This window comes from Cricetulus griseus, assembly GCF_003668045.3.
Source record: "Cricetulus griseus strain 17A/GY chromosome 1 unlocalized genomic scaffold, alternate assembly CriGri-PICRH-1.0 chr1_0, whole genome shotgun sequence".
NCBI lineage: Eukaryota > Metazoa > Chordata > Mammalia > Rodentia > Cricetidae > Cricetulus > Cricetulus griseus.
The window spans coordinates 244,466,448-244,487,358 of NW_023276806.1; the positions used below are offsets into that span (position 1 = coordinate 244,466,448).

A 20,911-nucleotide genomic window follows, 5' to 3' on the forward strand; every position below is an offset into this window, starting at 1 on the left:
GCAGATCTCATTAAAGACCATGCCCACTCACTCAAAGGTCCAATATTTTATTGACTGCACATGTCTAATCTACCAGGCTAATGGATTACAAAATGGAGTCTAATATAATTTCTTCTTGAAGCCTGATCTGACTTCAAATAATTGCTGCTTCTTTTCTACCTGAAGATAAGCCCAGAGTAAGATTCAACTTTACTGGTCTACAGCCCAGAGTAGTTTTCTTGATATATGGCTTCATTTGTGTGTGTGTACACCTGCTTTTCTGTGAGCACACACCTGTGTGGGTATACATGGAGGACGGGTGACTGACTCCCTATAGCATTATCTTCAGGAACACTGTCTTTTACTGACTTGGAGTACAGCAATTAGTTTAAGTAGGTTGTCAAGTGTGATGGAGGCATCCTCCCGTTTCTGCCTTTACAACATTGGCATCACTGATACAGGCATATTTACATTAGTCACTTTCCGATTGCTGTGCTAAAACACCTCAACTAAAAAAACAAATTATGAATTTATTTTGGCTATGGTTCCATAGGAATAAGAGTCTTGGCTTGGCGTTGGTGGCACATACCTTTAATCCCAGCACTAGGGAGGCAGAGGCAGGCAGATCTCTGTGAGTTTGAGACCAACCTGGTCTACTGAGCAAGTTCCAGGACAGGGTCCACAGTCACAGAGAAACCTGCCTCGAAAAACTAAAAGCAAACAAACAAACAAATAAAAAGAGCCTATCATAGTATGGCTACGATTGATGGCACCCCCAGGCATGGTGGCAGGAGCAGGAAGCTCAGAGTTCACACCTTAACCAAAATCACAAAGCAGTGTAAGCAACCTGGATGTAGGGGGAGGCCATATACTCTCAAAGCCTTCCCCTGTCCCCCTCCAATGAAGTTGCATCTATTAAACCCCCCTGAGACATCATCATGAACTAAGGGCCAAGTGCTCAAATTCCTAGCCTATGGGGGCACTCCCTATTCAAATCATCCCACTCGGTTCTGAGGAACTGAACTCAGATCTCCATGTTTATTAGTCAGCTTCACTGACTGGGCCATCACCCAGACTTATACTCCTATACCTTTTTCTCTAACATGTCTTCTTGCTAATCACTGTCAAGGAAGAAATAAAAGTAGAAAAGCCTTAGAACAAGGAACTAAGAGTTGGGAAGCCATGTTAATCAGATGGCAGGAATTTGGGGGAGGGGTGTATACCTGGGTTTCAGACTCATCCATTCTCTTATGTAATGTGGCCTTTAGTATACAGTTAATCTCTGCCATCATTCCCACACTTCCAAGAGACTAAAACCAAGCTCAATACTTTAGTTAGCAATACAGTTTAACGTAGTCAGCATTGGCCCAAACTTCCAAACCCCTGAGGTTTAAAGCTACAACGGCCATCATCTTATAAAACCTTGAAGCAAAATTCAAGGCTACTTGAGTCTGTGCTTTTCTAGATTTCAGTGCCAATCAAATATTGTTTTCTTTGTTCTTAACCAGGTTTGGTTCCTGGTTGACAAATCTTTTCCATATGATTTTACAGTGATTCACCTGTCCCTCTGGGTGTCTCTTCCACTGTCATTTCAAAAAATGAATCTGGGAATACAACAGAGATTCTATTTGCTCCTCACAGCATCTTAATTAGACCTGGGTTTTAGTTTCCTCTTAGGAATGCTCTTAAAATGATCTCTGCAGTCCCTATGGTTCTCAAAATATTAGTTGTGCAATACAGAGAATATGTAAGACACCCACAACTGCCACAGACAGACAGGCTGCCAGGCAATGGGACACATTCTTGAGCTTCACACTCCAAATAAGGACTTGAAGCAGAAGCCATGGTGACAGAGAGGCTCTGTCCCACCTCACTCCCCCCAGTTTTCTTTCTTGAGATGGACAACATGGAAAGCTTGACATTTCAATGATACACTTGTTAACAGCACACAGCCAGTCCAGTCATTTCAGAAAATCCATACCTCCTACCCTGATGTTGTTTCCAATACTCAGAAGTTGAGGTGGGATTTAATTTTCTAAATCAATAGACCTCAATTACAATAGGCTTTCTTAAGGAGCACAAAGGTACGGGCTAGCATTTGTGCTAGCATTTCAGCATCAGCATTTCAGGACATATTAACTACATTGTACACTTACTTTTGATAAGACATCACCGGGAGAGAAAACAATTCTTGAATTTGCTTCAAGAAGTTCCTTTTCCTCCCTTGCTGTAATCATTAGCATATCCAAGCTTCAGACAGACATTCATGGAGGCTAGTTAGCATCAACTATTGGAGTGGATACCACCTCAGTCAATGTCCAAGGTTAAGTCTTTTCATCCTGGACTACTTCTATCTTGAATGTCTCTTACAACCATCATTTTATTGTGATTTATTTGATGTGTGTATGTGCAGAAGCATGTGAAGGTCACAGGTCTACATGTGTTGTTTCTCCCCAAGTGTTTTCCACTTGATGTTTTGAAAAGGATGTTCACTGAACCTGAAGCTCACCCACTTGACTGGACATTTAGTTTACTCTGCAGATCTGCACATCTTTGCCTTCTCATGTTGGTGTTACAAACATGTGCTGTCATGCCTGACTAGGTGTGTATACATGCAGATACATGTGTCTTTGTCCATATATGATGTCAGAGGAGGATGTCAATTTTGCTGCTTGATTTCTCTGTACCTCATTTCTTTGAGACAGAGTCTCTCACTGAATGAAGATGGAGGATTGCAGCCAGCACCTCCCAGTGATCTTCTTGTCCCATCCCACCTTAGCACTGGGTTGTGAGCACATGCATCGCCATATCAAGCATTTTACATGAGTACTAGGATTCAAACTCAAGGTTCTCACCCTTACACAGCAATATTCTTACCCACCAAACCATGTCCCCAGTCCCTGTGCTTGTCTTTTTATGGAAGGGTACAGTGTAGTACTCCTTACTATGAAAAGTATTAACTTGAATAAATAAGCAAATAAAAACATTCTCCCCAAATTATTGAAATTTGTTGTATTTATTTCTTTCTAAAGTTTGTACATTTACATATACCATATTATAATCCTTCATTGTTTGCATGATTTCTATTACATAAAAACCATTTCAAATGCAATAAATTTTGTTGTTATAAAACAACAAAATACCCTCAACTTATAAAAACACAGGGACAGTCCTATTCATGGCCATTTACACAATAGAGAAATGTACTGTATACGTCACAGCTTCCATACAGTTGACCCACTGTCTACAAGGTTTAGCTTTACTTTAATAACAGTGAAATAGGGTAATATTTATATACAATTATTTCAATAAAAATAAAGCAATTGTAAAATGTAAACTTAATTTTCAAAATATTCTTTAAACACTAACAATATCCACATTAATTACTGTTCCATTCAAAAGACTACCACCATGAATGCCACAATTTGGAAGTGGCATTTCTTGAATCTGGTGTGTGATAAGGAACAGGTTTTCAGTACATGGTGTGGTACCACTAGCTTTTCCAGGTCTACTAAAGCTGACAGTTTGGCCACTGAAAAGGGGAGGCTACTATTTTGTCACTACTTACTTTTGCAATTTGCAGGGGCATATGACACCGGGACTGTGGTGACAGAAATGACTGGTGGAGAAAACTTTGAAGGTAAAGGAATGTTATGCATTGCCAATCAGTTGGAGCCACAGTAAATAGAAACCAGTTAATAGGCTGCAAAATCCCAGCTTCTTTTGTATCTTCAAAGATACAAACTGCCATCCTGTGTGTATCCCACAGTAAACAAGGCTGACAACATGGCTCTTCAATTGTATAAATTTCTGTTCCAGAAGTGAATTCCAAAACCTTGAGGTAGAAGAGAACGCAGGGAGGCATATTGGCCTTTGCTCAACAGCCCTCATGTGAACAGAGCACTGTTGAGCAATTTTATGTTCCTTGACCCTTCCCACAGAAATGAAACAGTATCCATTTCTGGAAATCTGGGAGCAAAGGCAAAGATACCATCTGACACTGACAGAACTCAACATGCCCATTTGTTTCTTGAAAAGACAAAATGCAATCTTAGCTTCAAACTGAGGGTCTTTTTACCCTGTGTCTTCTCCCATGGCTGAGTGATATCTTGTCTGAACAGGGTCAAGCCACCGGGACAGCTGGATTCCTAAATCCAGCATACACTTGCTGCTGAGCAGAAGCCCTGGTGGAGTAGAAGGCCAAGGAGAAACTCCAGAGTAGGAAGATCACCCTGCTCTCCACTGCCCGAGGTAAGGGCTCAGAGCAGTGCCTCAGACCTGCTGTGTGATCCTTCATGGAGCCTTGTGCCTGGGACTTGTAGGTGTGTCCAAAGGCTTATGTAGACTGCTGGGGAAAACACTAAGTGAAACTCCAAAGTTCTCTTCATCCACCAGTGCTTTCAGGGATTTAAGTAAGGTACTTATTTTCATATTACTGCTAGTGAAAGCTGAACTCTCCCCTGCAAAAGTGCATTAGATTTGGGTTTCTGTTTATATTCATCCTGAAGATCCTGGGCTATGGATAAGTGTTTGGCTGTTCAGCACATTCCAGTGCAAGCTCTCTCACCTACAGCTCAGAAGCCATGGCAGGCCATTCACACTTGGGGCTCTGAAGTTAATATGGCTTCTCCATTTACACTCCCTCTTAAATGAATCATCTTCAGAGTGTTGGAGAATCACTGCCTAGGGGTCACAAGAATGCCTTAAGTTGGTGGTCCACCAGGAAGAACACAGCATGTGTCCCAGGCCCCATTTCTCTATTGAAAATGTGATGCACCTCAAAGTCAAACACTCCATCAATCTTCCCTGGTTCATGGAACTCATCTGTGATACAGTTTACATCGCCTCCATTCATCATATCTTTAAATACTCTGGCCCTCAATGTCTTAATGTCATACATTTGTATAACTTAAAAGATATTCTCCTCTCTCTCTCTCTCTCTCTCTCTCTCTCTCTCTCTCTCTCTCTCTGTATACACAGATGAGGTCCTAGGCATATCAATTTTCTCTTTAAACACCTAAGGGACAGTTAATTGGTGAATTTCCTAGGAAATGATTTAACACAGACATGGCTACCCTAAGTGGAAAACAGCCAGCACCTCTCCACTTCAATTTGGTCTAATCACTCATATTTCTAAAGCTTAAAAAAGTATACTAATGACATAAAATTCAATGTGCATATATACTCTCTAGAGCGAATATTATTCTCCATGTCAAATGGTTACTTGGCTTAACAACTTCCATGGCTTTATATTAAAATCCAAACATTTCAAGTAACTATGGCCTAAAATATATCTTATTTCTACTACTCATTTCTGTGTGATTTCTGAGTCACATGGCTGTTTTCTTAAGTCATTCTTAGGAGGAAATATTCTTGCAGAAGACCTGCTGATCAGCCACAGGGCCAGCCCACCACACATAGAGAACAAATTGGGAAATATATATTTGTAAAAATAGTTTGAGACTGAAGTGTTAATAAAAACAAAACTCAACTATAACCACCAATATGGGACTGCAGTCTGGAGCTGAAGAGGGTCTCAGACCCTACAGTTCCAATTCTCTGACTCTGACATGAAGACATGAGGCAGTGTGTTCTAACAAAAGACACTGCAGCCAACCACTCACTCCAACACACCCAGTCGCTGTTTTGAATATACCAAACATGCTGGTTAATAAAAGTGTAGTCTCTAGTTACTATTTACACTCTATAATATAAGCAATAACGTCAAACAACTAAGGCCAGTGGCTCTTCTTTGGGGAGAGTCAGGAAAAGAGACTGAAGTATAAAAATATTAAATAAAGTTTTAACTTGTTCCTAAAGTCCTTTTGCCTGTGACACTAGCTGTTAATTTGTGCAATTGCGAACCTGGAATACAGTGCCCGATCTCGGGATGCCCTGATAGACTTCAGTATCATCTGTGATAATTCCTTCAAAGAGGGTAAAGATATGGCACCAGGAGTGTGACTGATCTACTCTAAAATATACACCGGTACATAAAAGATACACTGGGTACATATTGAGTTCTTCAGAAAGTTACGTAGTGTTCTGGACTAATTACAACAATAAAGAACGTGAGCTCAAAAGCATCACATTTTGTAAGAAGCCCAAAGTTGTCAGCTCAACACTATGTTAAGTGCTCTTAATACTAAAGTTGCTAAGACTGCACAGGCTGACTTTCCCCCCACTTCTGTATTTCCCAGATTATAATGAGTTCTCTTTGTATTGCACACTGTACATGTCAATAGATTCACGAGTTGAGTTCAAAGTCATTTTTGCCCTGGTAATTCAAAGCTTAAAGATGGAATTTTCTATTGTAAAGTCTTATTAAAAAATTTAATCAAAATATCATTTGAATTTAAGTTTAATAAAACAATACCACTATATGAACTCTCAACAACAACTGTACTATATAATCATTCCTATGAGGTTTTTAAATGTTCTTTTCATATTATACTGGTTTTTTAATGACAAAAATAATTTCAACATACATATACCATATACTGATACACAATCTACACATTGATGCACATACATACATACATACATACATACATACATACAACTATAAATACCCACAAATACAACATTAGCGGGTGACAGAAAGCATTTCCTTTGACATGTGACATACTATCTATACAAATATTCCCCCAATATTTCAATACAACAAATATACATATAAATTATGAAGGATGCGCCCATAATACCTAAGGAAATCTACCATATGTACAAGTAACTTGCCGTATTCCTTGCTCTTGCATACAACCAGCAAACTGCCATGCAGATTCAAGTATTTATTGACATTCTTTCCACATGCAATGAGCTGAATGTTTGAAGATGCCCACTCCACAGATGCAGAGTGAGAATGACATTGATGTCAGTCCGGTTAAGTGTGAAGGATGGAAAGGGAGTCTGAAAGGATACGCAATGACAAAGTACCTCTGCAATGCCTCCAGATTTTTTTTATGTGGATTGAGAAAGTCCTCTGGATGGCATGATGATAGCAGATGTCAAAAGTGAGTGGGGAGATTTCTGCTGCTCTAGAGGTTCACCAGCAGCCTGGCCTGGGTGGATATAGGTAAGAGGTCCTGGAGCAAGGGAGATCCTCTGCCTACAGAATTGACTGGTCTTTTTCTGTCTGAGTAACATGCATGCTCTGAAACAAAAGCAGATAGGACTCAAACCCCAAGTTGCATTATCATTCATGAGCCAGAGTCTAGATTTACCTGATGTGACAATTCTACTTTGGCTCTGGTGTGAACTTGACTAGTGAAGAACACACTGTTATCCGAACTTAGAAGGTTCTCTGATAAAACTAGGAAGGTAGCTATTGACCTGATAAAATCTTGCATCCATAAAAGCTAATCCACACAAACTTTTATGTTCAAAACTAAGAAACTTAATGTCAAGTGAGGCTTAATTGATGGCTACTAGAAAACAATGCCAAAGAATTAAAATCCCATCTTCAGCTAACTTCATCTAAGGTCTCTCTCATTTGAGAAGACAAAGGAGAAGCTGACTTCTAATCAATAAGGCAGATGAGATTTGCATCTCAGGATGGTCCTTCCTTATTTCCCAGCATGCATGACCCTTCATCTGTGTTATTTATCAGATAAAGGGCAGAAGGCAACGGAGCCAGTGTAACTTCCTACACTCAACTTCCCAAGAACACACACCTAGCTGGGCCTTAAAAAAAAAAAAACAGCCAGATTTTCCTCTTCCAGAATCAATTCCCTCATATTTTCCTGGAAAATGGCTCTCCTCTTCAGGATGAGGGAAACAAATGGAATGGCACAGATTGCCTTGCAGACTTCCCGAGGTTGTTGTGTGAGAAATGGCTCCATCTTATTTACCTAAGAGCAGTTTCAAAAATCTACATATAATGTATAAACTATTTCTAGCAGAGTACTCCCCCACATGCTGATTTTGCTGTGATTAATTGAAATGCATATAAGTAACACTTGGCTTAATTAGACATTGCTACGAATTAGGTAAATGACATATATTTTTAATAGTACATTTCAGATATGACAATGATATGCCAATAAAATAAGTACTCTGAGTGGTAGGAACAAGATTTTAATCTCTAAAATGGGGTTCCTGGCAAACCTTTCTAGAAGTCAGCAGGTGGGGTAGGGTGAACCCCACAAAACACACAGATTTTTATACAGGGTCAGTTTGCAACAAGACTATCATCAAAGTCGTTTGATGACAAGATTTTCTACACTTAAAAATCACTTTAATATTAAGGGTATTAATGTAAGGTAGATAATATTTTATCATATGGAGAGGAACTCCAAGGCTCCAGGGTACTGAGGTAGGGGTGAAAGTAGGCATAGGTGGGGTAGAACGAAGTACCATGGAGAGGAGGGGGAGGAGAGCTCCCTGTACCGTGCACTGGGCAACAGGCTTAAGTAGCTGTCCAAAGAACCACCTTCCATTTCTTATGACTCAATACAGTGGGGAAATTGGGTTGGCCATGGACCAGACTCTAAGAGTCCCAGTAGGTCAGAGGTGTTTCCTACCATAGGACAAACACAGCCTGCTGTGCATTCTTGGCAGACAATATCCTTAGGTGGCCTCAGGGAAGGTACATTTTAAGCCTATCCCTGGAAGGTGGACAGCATTACATTAGGGCAGGCTGGGATTCTAACTCACAGAAGAATGTTACAGTTAATTTTCAAGACAAATGACGCTGACACCATAGTCTACAGCTTCAAACGTGCCTTTGTCATCTGATTATCTATAAGTATGACCATAAGTTCTAGAGGCAACACTATGAGTCCTGTAATAGGAACAGTGGCAGTGCTGATGTTAAGGGTATTCCCAGATTATTCTCCATGCCAGAAACTCTTCAGCAAGGTACCATTCAATGTATATTAGATATTCTAGTAAGTACGCACAAACATTCTATACACATACAGACATACACTATGAACAAACACATTCAAACATGTTAACTGTTCTTCAGCTACTGATGCTCAAAGATGATGCTCAAGACTCAAAGGTCTTGGTACCTCTTTCCCTTGAGGGACTACAAATACTTAGGCAAAAAGCAGACAGTGAAAATTCACCTTCCAGAAGAAAGGCAACTTGCTCAGGAAATAGTGTATTCGGTAGGAAGCTATGAAGTAGTTCAGGTACATGAAGCAAAATGTTAGCTTCATGGTTCTGAAATATAAACTAAGTCAATTGCCTTTACCTAAAGAAGATAGAAGTTAAAGGAAATTTTTCAATAGGTGTTAAAATACCATGAAACAAGCAGCTAGTTTTGGAGAGGAGTTACTATTCCTGGGCACAAGCAAGATGGACATGTACAGAAGGGAAAAGAAGTAGAGGTTAACACTTAATCCTGTAACTAAATGCTACTATATCCTAATGATACATCTCTATAAACTACCATGATTTTCTAACAGGCTTTCTCTAACTTACTGGAATCATGCTATTCATGCAAGAGCAGCTGATTCTCTGGTCATAGTACCTTCAACTAACCAAGTAGAAATAGAGAAAATGTCTAAGGACCATAACGAAATATCCAAATGTCATCCTGTTAGTTTTGAAGATATGCTGTTGGGAAGATAGTAGTTTTAGAGAATAGTTTCAAGGTTGGAAACCTGAGTTTTTAGCCACAGAGGAATCTCACCTTTTATCTTCCTTTCTCTTCCTCTACAGGCAATATTCTACTTAATACCTTGAATTTTAAAGGGACTGTTTGTAAGGTAAAATCATTTTGAATACATAGAAAAAATGAGATCAAACATATACAAATAAATTCAGGAGCAATCTTACTAGTGACAGAGTAAAATGGCTATAGAGATGGAGATGAGGATAAGCTAAGGAACAGCACACAAATCATCAAGTTCCTCCATCTTCAGTCACTAAGATCAGACTGACTTCAGATTCCGTCTGAAGGGTCACTGTCCCTTGATGGAGAACTGCAGCTGCATTTGCTCCCTATTTGTCCTGATATAGCAAAGGAAAAATGGGGGCAATCCATTTTCCACATTGCTCTGTTTCAACCAGGACATGATCTGTGCCTGCACGTCTATGCAAAACTGGATCTACTCCTGGCTGGAAGGATATCAATGACAGAGATGATTCTGATTCCTAGTTTAAATCACATGGGAGTGAGGTAACACATTCCTATGGAAGACCACACACCCTATTGCTGCAGCTCGCAGCTCCCAAAGGGCTGATTATCGCCACTGCCACCATCCTTTAGAAAACAGAAGTAGCTTGGTATCAATCTGCCCTCAGCCTCCCATCAAGAAAGATGATCCACATCTGCTTTCCCTTGCGTGGCTGGAATGGAAGCCACAGGTGAGGCAGATTCCTGTGCCTCCCCAAGGTCTCCCTCCAGTCCTGTCATCATCATGTTCTCCCTTTTCCTCTGCCCAGCACTGAACAGCAGGTGCCAGGATCAATGCCCCTGGGGCACCTTGACTCCCTGCAGCTACGAGCATTCAACTTCACCTCCGTGGCTGGGCAGGAGTTCACATGTAAATTCTAGGGTTTACTAAAGCACAATGCTTGTCCAGTTATGGGTTTCACAATGGATTCAAAATTTAAATCTAAAAAAAAAGTGTAACAGTTGACTGGGAATACATAAAATAACTGTGCAGAAGTGCAAATAAGAGAAAGCTGAAGGAGAAAGGACTGTAATCCTCTGCCCCTCACAAAAGGTGCATTAGTTATAAAGTTGCCCAAATCATTAAAGCAAGAACTCAAGAGCGAAGACATCTGTACAGAAACTAACAAAAATTTACAATATAAAAGGTTACTAATGCACCATTTAGTCACAGACTATTTTTTTAAATATATTCACGGATTACCAGAAAGATCTTGAAAAACTATTTTGCTCCATGACCAGCACTTCCTGGCCGTGGATGGATTCTAAGTAACTTTTTGCTTAATGCCGGGTGTTTCAGGTCGGTGGTCCTTTCTCTCTGACACGTTGCGCTTGACCTTGGCAGTGACTGGAGATGAATCTGGGTTCAGGGAAGGACTTGAATGTGACTTCTTTAGTCCCACTGCCTCGTTTCCCTCAGTACTCAGGAGCTCCTTGCCTCCTTCTTTCAGAATGTTGACATATATCTCATAACGGGTTTTCTGAAAGCAAAAGTCAGAGAAGTGTAGTTAGTACAGTTCCCAACTGCTTGTCTGCAGCACACCTGGCACGACACTACACATAACATGAGAGGTTTTTGAACACTTGACTTCATTCCAGGCTGACAAATTACTTGGGTACTCATAACTGCAGGATGATGACTCACTGAGATAAGAAACTAAGCTAGAATTTTTATTAGCATTTATTCTTGGTTCTGAGGAATGCCAATCAATATACAGGATAGAGTAGCCATGCATTCAAAATGCACATGCCCAAGGGGGAGGAGGGTGGTCTGCTGGACAGGAGGAGCTGTAACCTCTGGCTCAAATGAGACTCTTGAATGTGACCTGGACTTCATATGAACTTGGCTTGAACATAGTCCTGCACTCTCTGTAACTCTGGAAGGGTGAACTGCATAGTCCTTCCATGCAGAATCCACCTGCTAGTCCCTGTAAGACAGTAATACACACTAGAAGCCATTCCGAATTTCTATTGCTTCTCTACTAGGATCAGCCAATTCTCATTCTCATGCTAGGAAGGGTGGTTACTAGGAAACAAGATGAGGCTGGCAGAACAATGGATTTCTCTCTGATGTTTTTCTCATTCTACATTTCTTTTATGACTGGCTATTTACGGAATGCCTTCTATGTTTCTTCCCTCTCCATCTTTCTCATGCTATGATATTTTTTTCTAATCGCTGAAAACACTGCAAAGGCATTTGTTTTATCCTAGCCCTAACAGCACTGTTTCTGTCTAAGTCACTTATCTAGAACTGTTGCATAGACATATTGGAATTTACAGATTCCTAATTTGATACATTCTAGTCAAAATATGCTTTTTATCATGTTACTTCCACACATGAAGACTACAGATAAGTCCAACAGTGCTTCGTTTCTAAACAAGAACATGTCAATTATAGGGCTGTCTAAACAAAGGAAGGCAAAAGCTGTTAAGACTATATATCTATCAGGGATTTTTCTAGTTAGGTTAAAGGTTTGTATACAATAGCTTCAAATGCTACATTTCCAAGTCATTTTGCTCAAAGACGCATGCTAGGCATTCAATTTGTTTTGCATCCAAGCATGATACTGAACTTTAGTGACAACATTCATTAAGTATTGAGTTATTATTGAGTTATTGAAGTTATTCACACAAAACATACAAAACTTATAATTATTACTATTCCTGTTTACTGATAAGGAAACCAATGGATGGAAGCCCAAAGTCAGGATGCATAGGAAGGAAACTTTGATTTGAGTCCAAGCAAGGTGACAGTGGAATCCACTCTGCAAACATTTTCTTTCTGGAAATGACCATATAGACAAATGCGTATTCTAGGAACAACTCTGACAGTCACTATTGTTTGGTCAGTCCAAAGCTACTCTCAAGTTCCTCTTCTTTGCCATGCCACTCTGAAGACAGACACAAAGCAGGTTTCCTAGCCCCACTCACAACTCCAGAAATGAGTAGACAGAAGAATGCTAAGAGTCCCTGGGAGAGAGTTCAAATTTTGATGAAAGAACTGAACTTTGGAGGAGAAGCTACCAGTTTTATAAACTTACTCATTTTTTTGTTGTTGTTTTTCAAGAGAGGGCTTCTCTGTGTAGCTTTGGAGCCTGTCCTGGAACTAGCTATTGTAGACCAGAATGGACTCGAACTCACCTCACAGAGTTCTGCCTGCCTCTGCCTCCCGAGTGCTGGGATTAAAGGCCTGCACCACCAACACCCAGCTAACCTTACTTTTTTTTTCATTTTTTTTTATTAGTTCAAATTAGGAACATGCTTGTTTCACATGTTAATCCCTTCTCCCTCTCCACACCCTCACCCTTCCTACCCCACCCCGACCTACCCCCTACCCCATCCATCCTCCACTCCCCAGGCAAGATAGGGCCCTCAACAGGGGCTCCACAAAGTCCACCACATCATCCTGGGCTGGGCCTAGGCCCTTCCCCATGTATCCAGGGAAGAGTGCATCCCTTCATGTGGGATTTTTTTAACCTTACTCTTTTTAAAAAAGATTCATTTCAATTATGTATATATGTATGCCTGAGTGCAGTGCCTGCAGAGGCCAGAAGCATGAGGCATTCCTAGAGTTACAGGCAATGACAAGCTGTCTATCATGGGTGTTTGAAATTGAACTGGGTCCACCTTAAGAGCAATATGCACTCTTAAGCATTGAGTCATCTCTCTAGTCCCATAGCTGTACTACTTCTCCCCATTTGACATGATTCCTAAAACTGTTACCATGTGATGTAGGATAGAAGTTATGAATACAACAGAAAACCATGCTAGGCCTGAGGAAAAATAGAAACACACACACACACACACACACACACAGAGAGAGAGAGAGAGAGAGAGAGAGAGAGAGAGAGAGAGAGAGAGAGAGAGAGTGGTTTTCTGACCCAATGAGCTGGACCCAACCCTAAGGATCCTCATACCCCCAGATTCATATAGATGAATCACAAATATCTTTATGCAACAAGGCATTATCAACAGTCCTTATTTGCAGGTGAAGGAATTACTAATTGATAAACATTCTAATTTTCACAGATAAGGAAATAAAAAACCAGAGAACATGCTAAACATTCCTTTAGAGAGCCATGTTTGAGCTTAGTCATAGCATTCCTTAGTCAAAACATCACCAACATATTGCAGCATGTGCCCTGAAATCAGAGGACTGAGCTAGATGAAATCCAAAGGACACACTAGTTCAAAAGCCTCATCTACTGTAAGGATTTATTATTCTGTCTACAAACTGTCTTAGTGGAAAAATTAAAATTCTGGAAAGATTATTTTCAATGAGAACATGATTATGTATAAGTGACATATAGGCAGTTTAAAAGTAGACTCAGAAAGCCAGGGTGAGACACACTAGTCCATGAAGTGAATCTTTCATGCAGTGAGGAGATAAGAAGGACAGTATTTTGATAAGACATAAAAGGAGAAGTGTTAGGGCTAGTTTCTATTGTTGTGAAGAAGCAGGTACCACGGAGGAAATTTACCTGAAAAAGACATGAAGGAAACTGTTTCATTCATGCATCCCTCATCTCCACTGAAAAACAGAGTCACAAGTAAGTCACATGACTTTGCTAATCAAAAAACAAGAGGCACAGCACAGGGTCATGGCTGTATATGAGTCATCTGCTTATAAAAAGGCAAGTCTCCCAACCAGAAAAAAGCCAAGGGCCAGACAGTTTCAGTGAAAATTTCTACCATAATTTCAAAGAAGAATAATAACAATACTCATGTTGTTCCACACCATACAAACAAAAGGAACATTGCCAAACTATTTTTACATGGCTACAGTTACCCTGATACCCAAACCATACAATGACTCAAAGAGAATTACAGATCAATCTCCCCCAAGAATATTGATCCAAAAATACTCAATAAAATACTGGCGAACTGAATCCAAGAAGACATCAAAAACCATCCACCATGATCAAGTAGGCTTTACCCCAAAGATGCAGGAATGGCTCAATATACACAAATCTGTCAATGTAACCCAACATATAAATAAGCTGAAATTAAAAAAAAAAAAACATGATCATCTCATTAGATGCTGAAAAAGCTGTCAACAAAATCTAACATCCCTTCATGATAAAGGTCTTGGAGAGATCAGGGATACAAGTAACATACCTAAATGTAATAAAGGCAATATACAGTAAGCCAACAGCCAACATCAAACTAAATGGAGAGAAACTCAATGCAATTCTTCTAAAATCAGGAACAAGTCAAGGCTGTCCACTTTCTCCATATCTATTCAATATAGCACTCAAAGCTCTAGCTAGAGCAATAAGACAACAAAAGGAGATCAAGGGATACAAACTGGAAGGGAAGAAGTCAAACTTTCACTATTTGCAGATGATATGATAGTCTACATAAGTGACCCCAAAAACTCTACCATGAAACTACTGTAGCTGATAAACACCTTCAGTAATATGACAGGATACAAGATTAACTCAAAAAATCAGTAGCCTTCTTATATACAAATGATAATAGGTTGAGAAAGAAATCAGAGAAATATCACTCTTTACAATAGCCACAAATAACATAAAATATCTTGGGGTAACTCTAACCAAACAAGTAAAAGACCTGTATGACAAGAACTTTAAGTCTTTGATGAAAGAAGTTGAAGTAGATATCAGAAAATGCAAAGATCTTCCATGCTCTCGGATAGATCAATAATAAAAATGGCAATCTTACCAAAAACAATCTACAGATTCAATACAATCCTCATCAAAATCCCAACACAATTCTACTAGACTTGGATAGAATACTACTCAACTTCATATGGAAAAAAACCCAGGATAGCCAAAACAATCCTCTACAATAAAGGAACTTCTGGAGGCATCACCATTCCTGTCTTCAAGCTCTACTATAGAGTTATAGTAATAACAATACCTTGGTATTGGCATAAAAACAGACACATAGATCAATGGAATCAAATTGAAGAGCCTGATATTAATCAGCACACCTATGAACACCTGATTTTTGACAAAGTCAAAATTGCACAATGGATAAAAGATGCATCTTCAACAAGTGGTACTGTCATAACTGTATGTTGACATGTATTAGAATGCAAATAGATCCATATATATCCCCATGCACAAAACTAAAGTCCAAATGGATCAATGACCTCAATATAAATCCAGTTACACTAAATGTGACAGAAGAGAAAGTGGGAAGTAGCCTTGAACACATTGGCACAGGAGACTGCTTCCTAGATATAAAATAGAGACTGAGAGCAATAACCAATAAATAGGACATCCCAAAACTGAGAAGCTTCTGTAAGACAAAGGATACAGTCAAAAAACATTACAACAACCAACAGAATGGGAAAAGATCTTCACCAACTCCACATCTGACAGAGGTCTGGTCTCCAAAATATATAAAGAAATCAAGAAACTAGACACCAAAATGCAAAATAATCCAATTTAAAATGAGGTACAGATCTAAACAGAGAATTCTCAACAGAAAAAACTCAAATGGCCAAAAGACATTTAAGGAATTGCTCAACATCCTTAGCTACCGGGGAAATGCAAACTGAAATGATTTTGAGATACCATCTTACTCCTGTCAAAATGGCTAAGATAAAAAACACTGATGACAGCTTATGCTGGACAGGATGTGGAGTAAGGGGAACAATCCTCCCCTTCTTGGTGGGAGTGTAAACTTGTACATCCACTTTGGAAATTAGTATGGTGGTTTCCCAAAACCTGGAAATCAGTCTACCTCAAGACCCAATGATACTACTCTTGGGCATATGCCCAAAGGATGCACAATCATACCACAAGGATACTTGCTCAACTATGCTTGTAGCAACATTATTTGTAATAGCCAGAAACTAGAAACAAACTAGATGTTCCTCAACTAAAGAATGGATAAAGAAAATGGGGTGCATTTATACAATGGAATATTACTCAGTGGTAAAAAATCAATGACATCTTGAAATTTGCAGGCAAATGGATGAAACTAGAAAGAAACATCCTGAGTGAGGTAACCTAGGCACAGAAAGACAAATATGATATGTACTCACTCATAAGTGGATATTAGATAACCAGTCTACAATCCACAACCCCAGAGAAGCTAGGTTAAAAAAAAGGGGACTGTAAGAGGGACATACATGGAGGGCCCCAGGAAGAGAAAATAGTTAAGATCTCCTGGGTAAACTTGAAGGGAGGGAGTAAAAGGGAGGGGATGGGGGATGGGAACCTGAGGAATTGAGAAGGCTAAGTTGGGGGAGGGATAGAGGGGGTGAGAAATAAAAGAGGTATCTTGATCGAGGAAGCCATTATGGGGCTAGGGAGAATCCTGGTACTAGATAAATTCCCAGGAATCCACAAGGATGATCCCAGCTAAGACTTCTACCAATAATGGAGAGGGTGCCTGAACGGGTCTTCCCATTTAATCAGATTGGTGACTATCCTAATTGTCATAGAACCTACATCCAGTAACTGATGGGAACAGATGCATACAATAGCCAAACACTGGTCTGAGCTCCTGGAGTTCAGTTGAAGAGAGGGAGGAGGGATCATTTGAACAAGGGGAATCAAGACCATGATGGGGTAAACCACAGAGACCTTTGACCTAGCTAGTGGGAGCTCAAGGACTATGGACTGACAGTTAGGGAACCTGCATGGGACTGAACTAGGCCCTCTGAATGTGGGTGACAGTTATGTGGCTTAATCTGTTTGTGTGTGTGTGGCTGTCCTGGCAGTGGGACCAGGACCCATTCCGTGTGCCCATTCCCTATGGGGGGATACCTTGTTCAGTCTTGATACATGGGGTAGAGGCTTGATCCTGCCTCAACTTGGTATGCCAGACTTTGTTGCCTCTGCAAGGAAGGCCTTAACCCCTTCTGAGGAGTAGATGGAGATGGGAAGGGGAAGGTGGGTGTGCAGGAATGGGGGGGGACTTGGATTAGTATGTAAAATGAAAAAAAAAATACATGCAAAAAAAAGACAAAGTAGAGGGCAAGATGAAGGAGGACCAGAGAAAAGGACTACTCTACTGTTAGAGAAAGCAAGACAAGAAAAGGTTTGCAGGCTGATGAACTCACAAATGACTAGACTCCTTTCTGAACAACTCTGCATGGACCCCTTGCTTCACTTCTCACTGTGTTCTCTTGGGGAAGGAGCAGGTTGTTGTATTTCTCATTAACTACTGACCACATCTTTGAGAGGTGATTTTCTTTCTTCCATTCTTAGAAGCCATGATTCTCATAGATTTTTCAAGGTAAACTAAGAAATGTAAGTTTTAAGCTAAAGGTGGTACACAAGGAAGAACACAGTAGAAACAGTAATTGTACTCATTTTTTTTCTAGTTGATTTTTTTAACTGAAATTGAACCACATCACTTTGTAGAGACCATTACAGAAATCACATCAACACACAATGTAGAGATGAAGAGATTGTGAGGAGCCCAGCTCCAGAGGCTATGCATCTGTATTACAACTTCTGCATCTATGCCTTAGGGATCATCAAGGCAGAAGAGGCTGAAACACCATACTTATTATTCAAAAATATTTTATTAAGTTATTCATATTGACTATACATACTCTGGGGGTACAGTGTGACATTACAATAGATCCACACAATGTGTCTGATTAGATCATACTGGTTGGCATTAAGTTATCATCCCAGACATTGTACTGAGAACAGTCAAAACCCTTTCTACTCTTGTCAAATACTCAATGACATATTGTCAACTGAGTTATATTACCAAGGTAGGGTAGACCATGAGAAATCATAACTTGTCTCCAACTGCATCCCTGTAACAACTCTTTTAGTTCTCTCCTCAAGCTCCTTTCCAGGCTTTGGTTACCACAGTTCAGTTTTCCACTCTTTTAGATCAAGTTTTTAGTATGCACTAAGACAGAACATGTGGTTTTTTTTCTTTCTAAGTCTGACTTTTGTAACAATGATGGTACCCAGCTCCATGTATGTTGCTACAAATGCCAGATAGCCATCCATATTTTGTGACTGAATAAGACATATAAACACACATGATTATGATATAATATATAGCAATATATATTCTTTATCCATTTGTCCATCCATTGATAGGCACTTAAGTTGAGATTCCTTATCTATGCTATTATGAACAGTTAAATAAACTCATGGATGCAAATATCTCTCTGAAATACTGATTTCAATTGCATATCCAGGAGTGAGTGGTACTGCTTGATGGTAATTGTAGGTTTTAATGAACTTGCACAAACCATGCCACAATGATTGTAAAAGCTGGTATCACCAACAGTATATGAGTCTTCTCCCTTCCTCTACATCACTACCATATGTTTTAAATTTTATTTTGTCTTTCTGATAAGAGCCATTTTACCTTATTTTTGTTTGATTTTTATTTTCTGAATGATCTGTAATATTGAGCATTTTTCATAATCGTTGGTCATTTGCATATTCTCTTTTGAGAAATGTCCATTTAGGTCATTTGCCATCCCCCATGCCCCTGCTCTGTTCTGAAACCACACCTCCATTCCCACTCCTGTTATGCATAATTTTTAATTAAAAATTTCCTTTTGCTGTTGTTTGTAGATAATACTGATCAGATGAATCATTTTCAAATATTTTCTCTCATGCAGCACGTTGCTTCTTTACATTGCTGATTATTCCATTTGTTGTGCAGACACATGTCAACTACATGAGCCCTATTTGTTCATTTTTAGTTTCATTGACAATGCTTTTGGAGCCATACCACCCCAAAATTTTTGCCCAGACCAAGTAATACAACCATTAACTTTTTTCCCTTTTTCTTTTCTTTTCTTTCTATTTATTTATTTATTTATTTATTTGTTTGTTTGTTTGTTTGTTTTTCAAGACAGGGTTTCTCTGTGTAGCTTTGGAGCCTATCCTGGCACTTGCTCTGGAGACCAGGCTGGCCTCGAATTCACAGAGATCTGCCTGCCTCTGCCTCCTGAGTGCTGGGATTAAAGGCATGTGCCACCAATGCCTGGCCCAACCATTATCTTAAATTGTTATGTTTTCCTTACCGTTTCTTTTCTCTCCCTCCTCCTTCCCATTCTCTCTCCTCTCTCTTTCCCCCCTCTCTCTCCCCCTCCCCCTTCCCTCCCTCCCTCTCTCCCTCCCTCCTTCTCTCTCTGTGTACACACTTTTTTTTTTTTTTGAGATAGGGGGTTTCTGTGTAGCTTTGTAGACCAGGCTGGCCTTGAACACATAGAGATCCTCCTGCCTCTGCCTCCTGAGTGCTAGGACTAAAGGCATGTGCGCCACCACCCGGCACACTTTTTAAAAACAGGGTCTTTCAGTGAACCTGAAGCCTAGTAATTTGCCTAGATTGACTGGCCATCAGGTCCCAGGAATCCTTCAGACTCTGGCTCCTAAGCACTAGGATTAGAGGTTATTTCTCAGTGCCTGTCTTTCTTCTGTAGAAGCTAGGAATTGAATTCACATCCCCAAGTTAGCACTCTGCAGAATAAACCATCTCCACTAGCCCTCCCTTATAGTTTTTTTTTAAATGTCTTCTTAAAAGTCTGATGTATCAGACTTAAAAAAGAATATTCAAATAGTCAACCTTGACTGAAGAACCTGGTAAGTGACATTTAGAAAAGGACTGCTGCTTCCTTAACAGCCTGTTCCTCCTCACAAATGGAACTGAATTTTATTTTTTTTTAATTAAAAATATTCATGTGACTAGCCTGAGGAAAGGAAACGAAGTTTAAAATGCAACACAGTAAATCCTAGCACGCCTCCAGTCTCCCTTTCTGCCATATGCTCTGGCCTTAGCCCCTGATACGTATGTATAAGTCTGCTAGGACATTTTTGTGAAAGCTGTTATTCTAATAACATGTGATAAACCCAATGCTTGAAACTAAGGTAGCCTTTTGGAAACCATGAAATAAGCATGAAAACAATTATGTTCATAAAAGCAAATTAGAAATTTAGCAAGACTATACATCCACAATGACAGCATTTAGAAGACAGTAACCACCCACTTATATTTTTTTTAAAGTTAGATGTAAGAACATTTACACTGTTTAAACATTTGGTCAATTTTCTAGTATTTGAAGCCACAAGCATTAAAAACATCCCTATTGAGTAGCAAAGAAACTCTTGTCTTAATTTTTTTATTACTTAGTTCATGAATTTTGGTACAGTATAACTTTTATTTCTGAATAGTCAATGGTTTATTGATAGACATTATTATTCACCGCGATGTGGTTATATAATGAACATTAAGTCAGTGACTATTAAGTCCATTGTTAGTGTTACATCACTTACTTGTTGACTGTAGATGAATACAATTCTTAGTCTTTTCCTGTATGTCTACTATATGTATAATATCATAGTA

At 39.6% G+C, this 20,911-nt stretch overlaps 1 protein-coding gene across 12 annotated transcripts in view; it reads right to left on the reverse strand.

Annotated features, from left to right (window-relative positions):
* Nucleotides 1-2,976: 2,976 nt before the first annotated feature.
* The window catches only part of Psd3 (pleckstrin and Sec7 domain containing 3), a 520,985-nt gene continuing 503,050 nt past the window's right edge, over nucleotides 2,977-20,911 (reverse strand). For 10 of the 12 annotated variants that reach the window (XM_035451484.1, XM_027388902.2, XM_027388906.2 and 7 more), the window contains one exon: nucleotides 10,870-11,085. In XM_035451484.1, coding sequence (XP_035307375.1) covers nucleotides 10,870-11,085 — 216 coding nt within the window. Of the gene's footprint in view, nucleotides 11,086-20,911 lie in introns of all 12 variants that reach the window. The other 2 variants (XM_027388898.2, XM_027388908.2) reach the window with 1 other exon arrangement.